The sequence below is a fragment of the Kwoniella pini genome, chromosome 4 (genome assembly GCF_000512605.2).
Source record: "Kwoniella pini CBS 10737 chromosome 4, complete sequence".
Lineage (NCBI taxonomy): Eukaryota > Fungi > Basidiomycota > Tremellomycetes > Tremellales > Cryptococcaceae > Kwoniella > Kwoniella pini.
Window position 1 is genome coordinate 1,925,394 of NC_091719.1, and position 13,767 is coordinate 1,939,160.

Sequence of the window (13,767 nt, forward strand, 5' to 3'; positions counted from 1 at the left end):
AGAGCACACTGCGTCCGGGGTGTTCATCTATCTTTGTGCGTCCGTTGATGTAGTTTATGTAGGGTAATAGTGGTTCGACCGATGTGGCATATTCCCGATGTTGAAACAGAGCAACATTGGTCATTACAAAGTAGCTGACCCTTTTGACCGCTGATTGTAGCTTGAGATCATTACCCCCATGAAAGCAGATCAGTAACAGCGGGATCAAAATAGTTGACGCGTAGAGATGGCAGGGACATTTTTTCCCTACTCAGCTAGTCGCCGATAAAATATTGCGTGATTTCCTCTTTAAACATTCCCTTTCCATCCCGCTGCTTGTACCGAGCTGGAAAGTCCAACTCAACAGTGTATAGAATACCATGGTCTCCAATATTATACCATAGCGACAATATAAACACACACCATGACAGTCTCTGGGACGAGCAGTAGATCCGTCAAGCTCGCGTCTGGCGATGAGTACCCTCTCACAGGCTTGGGTCTATGGAAGGTACCCCAAGCGGAATGTGCAGATCTCGTGTATGCTTCCCTCAAACTCGGATACCGTCTGTTAGACGGCGCAGCAGACTACGACAATGAGATTCAAGCGGGTGAAGGACTGAATAGAGCGATTCAGGAGGGTTTAATCAAGAGAGAAGATGTGACAATCGTCAGCAAGCTGTGGAACACCTTTCATGCAGCTGAGCATGTTGAAGCCGCTTGTAGAAGGAGTTTGAAGGATTGGGGAGTAGAATATTTTGACGTCTACTATGTTCACATGCCTATATCGTTGAAATATGGTGAGTCGCAAGAAATATTACGAGCAGGATCACGTACTCATCTGCTGTTCCAGTCGATCCGAAAGTACGGTACCCTCCAGGTTGGAGTTACGATGGAACGCCAACGGGAAATCTAGTGCTGGAGGATTCACCCTTTCATAAAACGTGGGAGGCTATGGAGAAACTGGTAGACTTGGGGTTAGTGAAGAATATAGCCATTAGCAATATGGCTGGAGCGATGATAGCGGACCTAATGAGGTATGCGAGAATCAAGCCAGCTGTTTTACAAGTGGAATTACATCCGTGAGTCGACCTCACTCATAGTCGTCTTCTATGCTGAGTCACGTTCTCTGCACTAGTTACCTTGCTCAGCCGAATCTTGTGCGTCTTGCTCGGGCGTTCAACATCCACGTTACAGCCTACTCGTCGTTCGGTCCGGTATCATGGGTCGGCATTTCGGATTCTGTAGTAGCAAAATGTGAATCCCTGTTTACTCACTCCGTCATCGCCAACATCGCGAGGTCGCACCAAGCCACTGCAGCTCAGGTCGTCCTTCGATGGGCATCCCAAAAAGGTATTACTGTAATCCCTAAGTCGTCAAGCGAGGGACGCTTGAAAGAGAACCTGCAAAATGAGAGCCTGGACCTCAGCGAACATGATATGGACGCGATCGACGCATTAGACATCGGATTGAGGTTCGCTGATCCTGCTGGCATTGATCCTCGGTTGGCTATGTACGCGTGAAGACATATGCATGTTTGACAAATGTCATAATTTTCACCAGTGACTTCAGAGCATTGCATGATGAGAGGATTGTATTTTCCAGTTGGAGTTGTCTAGTCGAACCTTGTGACACATGCACGGTTGATATTGCTGTCCGCATATTCCGGAATGAATTTAGAAAGCACCCATGCATGTGATGATATTGCCGATCTACCTGAAGACGCCATATGCATTCATCTCAAACAATTTGATCACAATTTGAAAAATGACGTGATTGATCTTGATGGCGGACGAATCCGAGTAACAGTCACTAAAGGCCGATTAGATAGTCTTCGATGATGACATTTAACCATAACTCATCAAGATTGATCAGGATGGGAACAGCGATGTCACCTATTGCATGCAAGAATTCGACTCGGAATTAAAATGGTAGAATGCTTCGATTCCGCGCCTACCTTCGACACCTCTTTGGCAACAGCAGAGCCTCCTTCTCGTCGCTCGCCAGCGAGTGACGCCGGCCCATCGAATCATAACAACGCAGCTAGTCCTTTCAGCACCCGCACTCTTCGAGCTTGCTCCTCCTGTAGTCAACAGAAACTCAAATGTAGTGGAGGTAAACCATGTATTAGATGTGTGGATCTTGGATTTCCAGATAGATGCGTCTATCTACCTAGTCTGAGGGGAAGAATGAGGGGAAAGCGTAAGCCGCCTGAGTCAAGTGAAACTTCTGAAGGTATTAGCGAGGCCAAGAAGCATGGTATGCTTAGCTCAGGAGACTCGTTTGGAATGCTACCTCCCGAAAGACCCACTTTGGAATATATCCGCTGGAAGAAGAATAGCACTATAGGTGAAACGGCACCCGGTAACTCTTTGATATGGAACAGATCACCTATAACAGATCTGGAGCTACAGCACAGTATTAATGGGAAAAGGCGTCGGACCAGGGCAATCGATGGCGATTCACATCGTGAGGGACCATTAGATAAGGTCAAGCAAGGTGCTCCTTTGGAAACATCTCAAGAGCAACTCCCAGACGATGTTGCTGACAGACTTACTTCCCTTCCCCTGCCTGGCGACCGCAATCCTCTTGCCGTCTTAGCAGAGGCCAGTGCATCAGTATCTACTCACAACAAAATACCAGCACCTTCAGCAAATAACCAAGATGCCATTCCAGGTGCGGGCACGAAGCAGAGTGGAGAAGGATACTATACACCTCTACATAGAACGCTGAAAGATGAAGCACCCCACATCATGACGTTCATCAGCGTGTCAGAGTAAGTCCTTTCTGATCATACTGCAATTAGCTTTGGCAAAATTCAGCTAACTGAACGGTGGTCCAGAGCTGATAAGCTATTCGATCTATATTTCACATACCTTCATCCGCATCTTCCCCTGCTCGATCCTTCACATTCCTCTCCCTCAGCTGTCGCCAGACGCAATAACTTCCTCTTCAACGCAATTTGCTGCTCTAGTGCTAAAGCAAGAGATCCTGTGTTATGGTCTCGTCTTGCTGACTTTGCTCAATTTGAGATGGAACGCTTACCGAAAGAGAAGAATATAGATGTGGTTCAAGGTCATCTAATATACATCACCTGGAATTTGCATCGACCTAAACACTTCGAGCTGGACATGACATGGTTGCGGGTGGGACTGGCTGTAAGGACCGCTATAGACATAAATCTTCATAGAGTTGCCGTGTCATCACAAGCTCGAGAAGGATTGCCGGGGTGGGTCCGGAGAGCTATCGCCAGGACCTGGCTGGGTGTGTATATTGCCGACCGGTGAGTTTCTCTACGTCTGGTTAGTCACATGTTGAGTGACGACTGGATAGAACCTTGTCGGCTCAGCTCGGGAAACCTCCAGCGATTCAGGAAGATCTTTCTCTTTCATCATACGTCACGCTCTTGCGGCAGCCATTTAACCATGATACCCAACATCGCCCTGCGCTTGACTGTCATCCTTCGTCTTCCGATGACTTATGGATCGCTGCCCTCACAGAATGGACTCAGATTCTGGGAGAGTCCGTGAACACCTTTCGACATAGCGGAACGGACGCAGGAACAGCCGCACAGCCGTTGGAACCAGTTGCTAGTGCTGCGCAATCCAATATCGAACGCTCATCACTTGAAGCCTTCCGGCTTTGGCGCCAAGCTACGGAGAATTCTATTCGAGCTTGCTATCAGAGCAATTCGAAGTACCCAAACGGGAGAAGGACCGCAGCCTTAGCTCTACCTTTTACTATGGCAAACATACGGCTGTACCAGCAATACGCTGAGCTCGTTGTACACTCTTTTGCCCTCGAGCGTGTTCTTGGATCTGCTCGTGGCGACTTGCCGGTGACTGTAATTGAGGTACGTCGGAAGAGGCTAGTCCAGTAGCCACACCTTGACTCATTTGCTTCTTTACAATAGTTGCAGTCATCAGCTAGTCAGTTGATTCAAACTTATCACTCTTCCTTTGATGGACTGTCTCACACTCGCCTGGGCTGTCCAGATATGCTTCACACCTTTGTCACATACGCTGCGGTCTCGCTATTAAGGATCGTCCAGCCTCAGTTCAACCACTTCGGTCTAGGTTGGGAACAAATCCTAGCAGGAGTTGAACTGGCTGCGGAGATGCTTGGCCGGGCAGTGACACACTCTGATGGATCTGAGAATGATCACGCTACTCTGCTGCTTAGATTGTTAGAAGCCAAACGTACTGAACAAGCACAGCCGGCGGAGAAAGAAGATGAACGATCTGAAGCAAATGTGCAGCGAAGTGTGCCTTATTCCAGCCCGGACCAACAAAACCTTCACGAGTTCAGACCAATGTCGCGTTCGATAGATTTGGAGACATTTGGCGAGATGCTTGACCAAGATCTTGGTCGATCAATATGGCCACCCATGCTTGAAGAATCGCGGAACCCTTTTGACGCATTTCTCGATACCTTTCTCACCTCATTCGGAATGGACATAGGTTCCACAGAACAGCAAGATCTGAGGTTTCTCGCCATACAAACTGGCAGTAATACGGAAGAGAACTAGGAAATCAGAATTCACTAGAGTATCACGCACGCTGGAACCCAAAAACCTATACATCTCGAAATATATTGTATCCATACATAAATCGATGTACTACAGAATGCATTCATTGTTGTAGCCCCCGATTAGCAAATTTTAGTGGTACATTGGATTCCTGGACTGATCTCGATAATCGATCGTAATTGTCAAGACTATTTATCTAGAACTTCTCGTACGTGTTTGTCGGCATTTGCTTCAATCACATACGTTCTGAATTTTCGCGCAGGAACGCCACGAGTGAACATGATGTCTGCCTCAAGGAAACTTCGGTCCTATGACTCGATGTCAGCTAACCGGTCTCAGCAAATTGCTACATTCACTCACCTTCAGCTCTGGTAGACGGAAGTATGCCCACACCAGACAGAGGGAACCGATACCAGCCCAGAAGAAACCTAAGGATGGAATCAGCATGAGACGCATTGCTTCTAACAACAGACATTTGGGAAGATAGCTCACCGGTCTTTCCTGCCCAGTTCCACTTGGTAGGGTTAAGGGCGTATGGCATCAAGACACCGAAGCATATGCTGAAGACGTTACTACTCACGGCTTGTCAGCAAAGCGCATGCTTCAGTTGATGATGGGCTCACTATGATGCACGTGCGAGACCGACTGTCTTGTTTCTCAAACGAGTAGAGGAAGTTTCCCCAACGATGGCATAAGCTAGAGGTCCAACAGTCATATCGTATCTACAGCAGAGTCTGAGCTGAAATCACTGATCAGTTGTGATTTATGCCGACTCACGTAAATAGCCAGCCGATCATCAAACCAGCCTGTGCCCATCTAGCTCCAGTGTGACCCTTATCCGCTACTACCGAAAGAACTCCAATGAGAATTTGACCAACGACAAGGCATGATAACCCTGAGAGCCAGATCTTCCGTCGACCAAAATAATTGAGAAGGACCCAAGACAAACAGGTACCGACAAATGCTGCAGCGTATAGCCCGATGGTCATATCGAAGGAATACACAGTTGGGAGGCCAGCTTGTTGAAAAAAATACGTTGAATAATTGGCAAATTGTAGTCCACACAGAATTTGAGTAGTCCAGACGACACAACTAGAAACTCGGAAAGATCGATGAGTATTTATACTCCTGCAAGCATCAGACAGGATTACCTACCTAATCTCGGTTCGTCTTCTATTAACGCCTCGGAAGCAGTCCGCAAAAGTGGTGCCAGCGGTAACGTCTTTTTCGAATTGGTTTGTTCGAACCATTGAGCTGACTATTTCGTGGACTCGGTCCTGGTCCGCAGCAGGAGCGATTCGTCTGACAGTTCTCTCGGCTTTGGATAGTTTGCCTTTCCTCACGAACCAATATGGAGACTCAGGAGCGAAAGCCATTAGAGGGACCAAGAGAGGTATCCAGACCCATTGTACCGCGAAAGGCATTCTGTAAGACCATTTCCCAGTAATATCATTTGCCGCTCGAAGGACTCCGGCACCAATGAAATGGCCGAGTACCCAACAGAGGTTCACGAATCTAATTTGACCAGGTCAGCCTTGCCCGCGATACGATTTACGTTGAAAGTTTTGCGCTCACATCGTCAGATAACCTCTCAAGCTTTGAGGACATATTTCGGAGGCGTAAGCCTCAGCAAGAGTGCTGAAAACACCCCACGGGATACCAGAGAGGATCTCGCCTGCAAGCAGAGCCCCGAGATTGGGAGCAAAGGTGACCAAAGCGATGATCGGGGCAAGTACGATAAGGTTGCCAAGAATCGAGTATTTGTATCCGAAGCGGTCGACGAGGAAGGCTCCCAGGAACACACCCATTAGACTACCTATGTTCGCACCTTGACCTAGTCCGGCTTGCCATGCTGCCGAGATCTGATAGCCAGCCTTCCCGCCTGCGTTGTAACCAAAATGCTGCTTAAAAGCGGGTAAAGCAAAAAGCGAACCCAGCAGGAGAGTATCGTATGCTTCTTGGACAATGCAAAAGGAAGCTACGACGGACCAGAAGACGGCCTACACATCTAGCATTAGCCTTCTCAGCTTGGAGCTACAAGACTCAGTACTGACCGTCTTGTAGATCTTCAAAGCTTGCCAGATCGTCAGGTTGTGTTGCCAATCTTCCTCCCGGTCAGCCTCCACTCGAACCTGATTCCAGGTAGTGGATTCATCTTGCTCCAAGTCCACCTGTAAATCTACTTTCTCGGACATGCTGTTCTGTGTATCTACGAGGATGAGTCTGGCATTGTGACATCAGTGAAGATCTCGACATGACTTTTTATATGAATGCATTTGACGTCTGAAGTTCAACATTCATATAGATTATATGTCATAGGTTGATCATTTTTCTTACGGCATCAATGGTGTGATAAGTCGAATTGGTCAACGTAAGAAGCTTTTTATCGCGAAAAACCAAATTCTCAGGGTGTAATCGCCGATTAAAAAGGATTTTACGCGATTATTTGCGACCAGCAGCACCTCAAGTTGGGATTTATCTTTCGGCTTTTTACCCGGCCCGATGCAGACAGAGTTCTGTCGTTCAGTCTCCCTGCAAAGTCTAACACGCGGTACTCTCATCACGCCATCGCTATAGCTGCCGGAGTCGCCGACTAAGCTAAGATGTCATCGTGTAATCGTCATATGCTTGCAGTGAATTTTGCATATTCATTCAAAGATGTGCAAATCAAATGGAATTGAATTTATGACGACTACTTGGTAGACGCCGAACGCTATATGAAGCCGACGATCATGTCACCCTTGCGAATTCTGCAAAACAATTTCAACTTCATCGTCTCCGGCTGCAGCTCTGACATTCCATCCAGATCGCTCTCATAATGGCTACAACGGCTCACACTCAGACTGAAGCTCACTCTTCTCTACTCATACAAACCATCAAGCTTAAAGGTGCACCTGAAGATGAATCGACCGGCGTAGCGCGGAACACTCTTCCTGGCCCAATGAAGTACAATGGAACACTTGAAGGCTATACTGTAAGTGTTCGAAACGCTGAGTTGTGGTGTATATACTCATGTAGCTTTTGATGTATTCAAAACAGCACTTCGAAGTAACTCCTTCTATAGGCCGGGAGTTTGGTTCAGACCTTCAGCTGTCCGAGCTGTTGAAAGCGCCCAATTCGGACGAGTTGATTCGAGACTTAGCAGTCTTAATATCGCGGCGTGGCGTATGCTTCTTCAGGGCGCAGGATCTCAGTCAGGATGAGATGATGCAATTACAAAAGAAGATTAGTACCTTGGCTGGACAACCGCAGCAATCCAACATGTGTATTCATCCAGTATCGGAGAATGTTGGAGAGATGGGAGCCAAAACCCAATTGATCTCGGCTGAGATGCAAAGGAAAGGAGGTGGGATTATGAGACTTCACGATGACGTATCAAGATGGGCTACTCGAGCGTATCATTCAGTGAGTCAAGTCGAGTTCTGAAGCAGGGTTATCTGTTAAACTGATGTCTCGGTCTAGGATGTGTCATTCGAGAAGGTCCCTTCAGACTACTCCATGCTCAAGATCAACGTTCTTCCTCCCACGGGAGGTGATACGCAGTGGGTGAACTGTTATGATATACTAGACAAGCTGTCACCCTCGATGTTAGAATACTTCAAAGGTCTCAAAGCCGAGCACAACGCAAATTTCTTCCACCAGGAAGCTGCCAATCATGGTCGAACTATATCGAAAACCATGGTCAGAGGTAATCCGCTTAATGTGGGAGATGACTTGTCAGCCCGTCATCCGTTGATTAGAACCAATCCGGTCACTGGGTGGAATGCGCTGTACTACTCTTATGGATTTGGTGGACGTATACAAGGTGTAACATATGATGAGCATGTGATGTTACGGGAATATCTTAGTGAGCTAGGCTACAAGTTCCTGCAAACACGCTGTTTTTGCTTACCTGATAGTGAATCACCCTCGCAGCGCAACTCTGCATGAATAACTTTGATTGTTCTGTACGTTTCCGTTGGGAAGCTGGTTCTGTTGCGATCTGGGACAACGTGAGTTCGAAAGCGAAGAGCAGAAATGCAAGGTCGCCTCAGTAAGTGGCTGACAATCAAGGCAGCGTTCCACCTTACATTCCGCTACATTCGATTACGCCGAGGAAAGACGAGGGGACCGGGCGTCCTCTATAGGGGAGTTGCCATATCTAAGTAGTAGCGGTATATCTAAGAGTGAAGGACTGCAGGCAGAGGGAGTGAAGTGGTAAGACGTTGTGAAGAACAAGACAGGTTGTATCTGCTGTACCATGTACATGAGTCGTGTAGCGCATCTGGAAATGAATGAGATGCACCGGATGCATGCAATTCCTCTCTTCTAGTCGCGGTTATTGCTGAAAATGATGACACGTGAAATGGTAGACAGCAATGGCGTCATCCGGTAATTTGTATGTAACGCCAACATTAAACGGAAAAGTGGAACAACTGTTTCTGAGAGTTCCTGTCAATTGATAATTTAACAATGGTTGAATCCAAAAGTAACATTGAGAAATACTTGGAGGCTAAGCGCGCCAATATCAGACGGCTGACTCCGGAGAAAGCGTATCGGGCGATCACAGAGCAGGCGGGGACGATCTTGGTGGATACTCGCCCTTCGACATATCGAAACTCTGAAGGGATCGTGCCAGGCGCGATCGTAGTGGAAAGGTGGGCTATTCCCTTCTGTTGGGGCCAGATGATCCTATCACTGATCCCAGGCTCCAACTCGTAGAAACGTGCTCGAATGGAGGCTTGATCCAACCTCTCCGGACTGTATTGAAGAAGCAAAAGCTCATGGATTCAAACCAATAATAGTGAGGCTGAGTTCAGGTCCGACTTCGTGGGAGCTGATTTTCTCACTGATATTTCTCAGATGTGCAACGAAGGCTACGCATCTTCGCTTGCAGCCCAAGTTCTGGTTGACCTGGGCGTGGAAACAGCTACCGACCTCGAAGGTGGGTATAGAGCATGGAAAGCCAAGGGTTTACCGATTGAGAAAGCAGAAAAAGGACATTCATAAAGTACGACCAACATACAACCAATTCATAACGCATGACCATCATACAATTCTCGATGTACATCTATGAGCAGTATTTAGGTGCGTCTACAGCGGAGAGAACAGGCTCGTCATATGTCAGGAACGCCTGCTATCGAGTCACCAGCTTGCGTATTCTCGCCTACGTCCCCTCGAGCGATAGCATATACGATAGGCTTGAGTTGTTCAGCGAAGGCTTCAAAAACGCCTGCAGGCAACGATCCTATTTTGGAACTAACGGAAACGGTCATCGAGCCTCCACGGGTGCTCAGAATCTATATCAAAAAGTGAGTATGATGCATTGTCACCATGAGCGGTTTCTGCACTCACACTGAGAACCGCACATCCTCCCATAGCTGAAGCGCTTTGCGTGAAATACACATCCTGAATCTCTCCTGCTAATTTTCCTGTCGATGGTAATTCCATCAATCCCACGTTGGATACAGCTAGAGACAGCTTGTGTGGACCTAAGGAATCAGACATGACCTTCTTGAGATGTTCCTCCCATCCTGAAGGACCATCGTCCTCCTTGTGATCTCCGTCAATAGCATCTAATTTCCCCAACGTCTGCCTGGCTACGAGCTTAGTTTCGGGGCGGCGCAGTGTACTGGAGAACCCTCGCGCGTGCTCCCAGATTATTGTTGAGCGGTTGATGCGATCGGTAGAGAAGTGAAACGTGACGTAATTGCCTGTCGACCGAGGATGACCAAGTGAGGGATTCCGTTCAGAAATGGGTATACTTGAATAGAAACTCAAGCCCGTAGTCGACTTGGTTGCGCGATACAGGGCGATCACGGCGGCGATGTGCAAAACGGGATGAATTGTGGGAATGGCATGTTTCTTGCCCTCCGACAACAACGCAGAGAGATCGGAAGAAGGGAGGTCAAAATGACTGTATTGTTGCGGAGCAGTGACAGAATTGTATCCCGGTTGTTGGCGAGGTGGGAATGGAGCATACAATGGCGGCGATGTTAGAAATGAGCTGAGCCTTCGTGCTACTGAGCCAACATATGGTTGAATATATGACCAGATAGAAGGTTCAGTTGATTCTAAAGCGGGCTTAAGATTTACAGTATCATCCATACGCGCTGGTAGCCCATCGGGTTGGTCTGGTATCGGTATTCCTGACAGCAATCCTAGCAAATCCGCAAAAAGATTTCTAGCTCCAAGCCCGTCGCAGAGGATATGATCGATTAAAAGGACTAGACGGTCTCTGGGCGAAGGTGGTGTTGAGGATGAAACACGATGAAGCTGTATCTCCCATAATGCTCCCGAGTCGACATGATATGACTTGCCTTGGATCACAGCACGATTTACCAGTTGTTCTAAGCTGTCTTCTTTGTCTAAATTCACAATTTTCACTACGTCCGCACTGCTCAGATCCTTCCTATACACGTATTCTGGAGTCCTGCTCGACGCGCCGTCCACTCCACAGGAGAGTACAGGATAAATCTCGCTCAGCTTCCTTGCTGCTTCTACCAAGTCCTCTTTGGCGACACAGTCAGCAGGGATAGAAGCGTGGTAGATTACCGTGATTGGAGAGTTGACGTTTTTACGAGACAGAGACCATCTTTCGGAGAGACCTGGTCACGATGGTGAGCAATAGAGCCTTCTGGCGCGGCCTGCTTACCTAGTCGAGCTGTCTCCCGCACCATGTTGTTATTACAAGTGGAAAAGAGGAGGAGTGAGGAATGACTAAATTATGAGCTTAAGTATCGAGTCAAACTACGCGACCATTGTGTGTTCAACTGCGGATTACGCCGATTGCGAATCTGATGTTTAAATTAAAAGGCAGGTAATTTGGTGAAGCGACGCTTAGATAGGGCCACTCTACCTCGTCACTCCCAGCGGAGAATGCCTGTTTCTCGCTTATCAGACAATCATTACACTACAAGCACGCAGGTTGCCAGCCTCTGATAGCTCTACAGGGCATGTGCTATCAGTCTACCGCTCCGCTGCCTACGAGGAGTTATTTGTGTGATTCTAGAATTATTGAACATCTCCGAAAGTAACCGAAAAAACCAAGCCCCAGTAAGCTCGATCTGACATAGGATGAAGATACCACGTGAATCGTGGAACTGAATATCACGTTGCCGTGTGAAATCGCAAGAAGATTCGATGGTCACTGAATAACCTCAGCGACAGCGATACACATGAAGCCCGTTCAATTCATTTTGTTGAAGTTTATACTCCGTCCTGGGGTTAGAAAGCACTGATATGTGATCGTGATTGAATGGGTCCAGACTTTTACCTTTCCGTGGAACTTTTAGAGAAACAGCTCTGGTACACCGTTGCCCAAGGAAGTAGAAATTTTCGTATGTTCCGCCCGATAGGTGGATTGGATACTAGCACATTGTGAGGAACGAGGGTGTGCCCACGTTTCTTCATATTTAGGAAACTGCAAGCTAAAATCAATTCAAATGCCTCAGTTGGTGTATTGACCTACCTTCCGGCTTCAGCCAATACTCGATGTTCATCTGTCATGCCTATCGGATCGTTCGATAGATACTTCAAATGGCGTGAAGATAAGACTGATTCTATGACAACTAGCTCGTTAATATGTCTGTGGGATGGTTGGCAAGCTGCAAGTTGCTGTCAGGGTCTCTTTACCCATGTAGAACTTTGAAAGATTCAGATGGCGATACGATAGCCTAAAAGATTCGAAGACCGCGACGTAACTCCGATAAGGCGTCAGTACATATATATGTCGACTGAAGCGTCAATTATCTTTCCGTAAGTACTTTCTGGCTCCTCGTTCTGATTGACACACAATGCTCTTCCTGCTCGGCCTACTATCGCTTGTCACGGGTGTAGCTCAAGCCCAAACTCAAGCCCAAATACAAGCGTGTGCAAATTCCCTCGCACTCACGAGCTACGAAGCAAATCCAACCTGGTCAACTCAAGACAGTACTCATTACTTCAACGCTACCTACAGCTATAACCCTGCGCTGTGCACCTCCCCTCGACAGGTACCCGTCACTCGTATTTACCTCGCCGACCTCAGCGGCCCTACATATAACTGTCCTAAGCCACCTTTCGATTCAAGTGGTGTATTATACACGCAGTGTACTCAAACGCTGGGATCGATTGCTCAAGCTGCGAAAGATGGAGACCCAGATTGTGAGTCAGACAGATTGAGCCATTACTCATGAACCAACAGGGGCTATCAGGGTTAGGGGGTTAGGGGTTAGGGGTTAGGGGTTAGGGGTTAGGGGTTAGGGGTTAGGGGTTTAGGGGTTAGGGGTTAGGGTTAGGGGTTAGGGGTTAGGGGGGTTAGGGGTTAGGGGTTAGGGGTTAGGGGGGTTAGGGGTTAGGGGTTAGGGGTTAGGGGTTAGGGGGGTTAGGGGTTAGGGGTTAGGGGTTAGGGGGTTAGGGGGGTTAGGGGTTAGGGGGGTTAGGGGTTAGGGGTTAGGGGTTAGGGGTTAGGGGTTAGGGGTTAGGGGTTAGGGGTTAGGGGTTAGGGGTTAGGGGTTAGGGGTTAGGGGGGTTAGGGGTTAGGGGTTAGGGGTTAGGGGTTAGGGGTTAGGGGGGTTAGGGGGGTTAGGGGTTAGGGGTTAGGGGGGTTAGGGGTTAGGGGTTAGGGGTTAGGGGTTAGGGGTTAGGGGTTAGGGGGGTTAGGGGGTTAGGGGTTAGGGGTTAGGGGGGTTAGGGGTTAGGGGGTTAGGGGTTAGGGGTTAGGGGGGTTAGGGGGGTTAGGGGTTAGGGGGTTAGGGGTTAGGGGGGTTAGGGGTTAGGGGTTAGGGGGGTTAGGGGTTAGGGGTTAGGGGGTTAGGGGTTAGGGGGGTTAGGGGTTAGGGGTTAGGGGGTTAGGGGGTTAGGGGTTAGGGGTTAGGGGTTAGGGGTTAGGGGTTAGGGGTTAGGGGTTAGGGGTTAGGGGTTAGGGGTTAGGGGTTAGGGGGTTAGGGGTTAGGGGTTAGGGGGGGTTAGGGGGTTAGGGGGGGTTAGGGGTTAGGGGTTAGGGGGTTAGGGGGTTAGGGGGGTTAGGGGTTAGGGGGTTAGGGGTTAGGGGTTAGGGGGTTAGGGGTTAGGGGTTAGGGGTTAGGGGGTTAGGGGTTAGGGGTTAGGGGTTAGGGGTTAGGGGGTTAGGGGGGGGTTAGGGGGTTAGGGGTTAGAGGGGTTAGGGGTTAGGGGGTTAGGGTTAGGGGGGTTAGGGTTAGGGGTTAGGGGTTAGGGGGTTAGGGGTTAGGGGGTTAGGGGTTAGGGGTTAGGGGGTTAGGGGTTAGGGGTTAGGGGTTAGGGGGTTAGGGGTTAGGGGTTAG

At 48.5% G+C, this 13,767-nt stretch overlaps 7 protein-coding genes across 7 annotated transcripts; 5 read left to right on the forward strand and 2 right to left on the reverse strand.

Annotated features, from left to right (window-relative positions):
* Nucleotides 1-403: 403 nt before the first annotated feature.
* On the forward strand, nucleotides 404-1,499 carry I206_103747 (uncharacterized protein; the record flags this gene model as incomplete). Its single annotated transcript, XM_019153028.1, has 3 exons — nucleotides 404-776; nucleotides 830-1,058; nucleotides 1,115-1,499. 3 exons carry the CDS (start codon nucleotides 404-406, stop codon nucleotides 1,497-1,499), a joined length of 987 nt encoding a protein of 328 aa, XP_019013189.1.
* A 405-nt stretch (nucleotides 1,500-1,904) lies between these two features.
* On the forward strand, nucleotides 1,905-4,504 carry I206_103748 (uncharacterized protein; the record flags this gene model as incomplete). The annotated part of the gene is made up of 4 exons (XM_019153027.1): nucleotides 1,905-2,752; nucleotides 2,819-3,259; nucleotides 3,310-3,829; nucleotides 3,890-4,504. The coding sequence occupies 4 exons, from the start codon at nucleotides 1,905-1,907 to the stop codon at nucleotides 4,502-4,504; spliced, it is 2,424 nt and encodes an 807-aa protein (XP_019013188.1).
* Nucleotides 4,505-4,692: 188 nt separating this feature from the next.
* I206_103749 (uncharacterized protein) lies at nucleotides 4,693-6,699 on the reverse strand (the record flags this gene model as incomplete). Its single annotated transcript, XM_019153026.1, has 8 exons — nucleotides 4,693-4,812; nucleotides 4,865-4,932; nucleotides 4,997-5,076; nucleotides 5,128-5,226; nucleotides 5,282-5,596; nucleotides 5,660-6,019; nucleotides 6,080-6,504; nucleotides 6,559-6,699. 8 exons carry the CDS (start codon nucleotides 6,697-6,699, stop codon nucleotides 4,693-4,695), a joined length of 1,608 nt encoding a protein of 535 aa, XP_019013187.1.
* A 623-nt stretch (nucleotides 6,700-7,322) lies between these two features.
* Nucleotides 7,323-8,705, forward strand: I206_103750 (uncharacterized protein; the record flags this gene model as incomplete). Its single annotated transcript, XM_019153025.1, has 5 exons — nucleotides 7,323-7,478; nucleotides 7,544-7,909; nucleotides 7,967-8,351; nucleotides 8,420-8,496; nucleotides 8,562-8,705. 5 exons carry the CDS (start codon nucleotides 7,323-7,325, stop codon nucleotides 8,703-8,705), a joined length of 1,128 nt encoding a protein of 375 aa, XP_019013186.1.
* A 251-nt stretch (nucleotides 8,706-8,956) lies between these two features.
* Nucleotides 8,957-9,493, forward strand: I206_103751 (uncharacterized protein; the record flags this gene model as incomplete). Its single annotated transcript, XM_019153024.1, has 3 exons — nucleotides 8,957-9,141; nucleotides 9,206-9,287; nucleotides 9,347-9,493. 3 exons carry the CDS (start codon nucleotides 8,957-8,959, stop codon nucleotides 9,491-9,493), a joined length of 414 nt encoding a protein of 137 aa, XP_019013185.1.
* Nucleotides 9,494-9,600: 107 nt separating this feature from the next.
* Nucleotides 9,601-11,163, reverse strand: I206_103752 (uncharacterized protein; the record flags this gene model as incomplete). The annotated part of the gene is made up of 3 exons (XM_019153023.1): nucleotides 9,601-9,783; nucleotides 9,839-11,091; nucleotides 11,139-11,163. The coding sequence occupies 3 exons, from the start codon at nucleotides 11,161-11,163 to the stop codon at nucleotides 9,601-9,603; spliced, it is 1,461 nt and encodes a 486-aa protein (XP_019013184.1).
* Nucleotides 11,164-12,279: 1,116 nt separating this feature from the next.
* Nucleotides 12,280-12,660, forward strand: I206_103753 (uncharacterized protein; the record flags this gene model as incomplete). The annotated part of the gene is made up of 1 exon (XM_019153022.2): nucleotides 12,280-12,660. One exon carries the CDS (start codon nucleotides 12,280-12,282, stop codon nucleotides 12,658-12,660), a length of 381 nt encoding a protein of 126 aa, XP_019013183.2.
* Nucleotides 12,661-13,767: the final 1,107 nt, after the last annotated feature.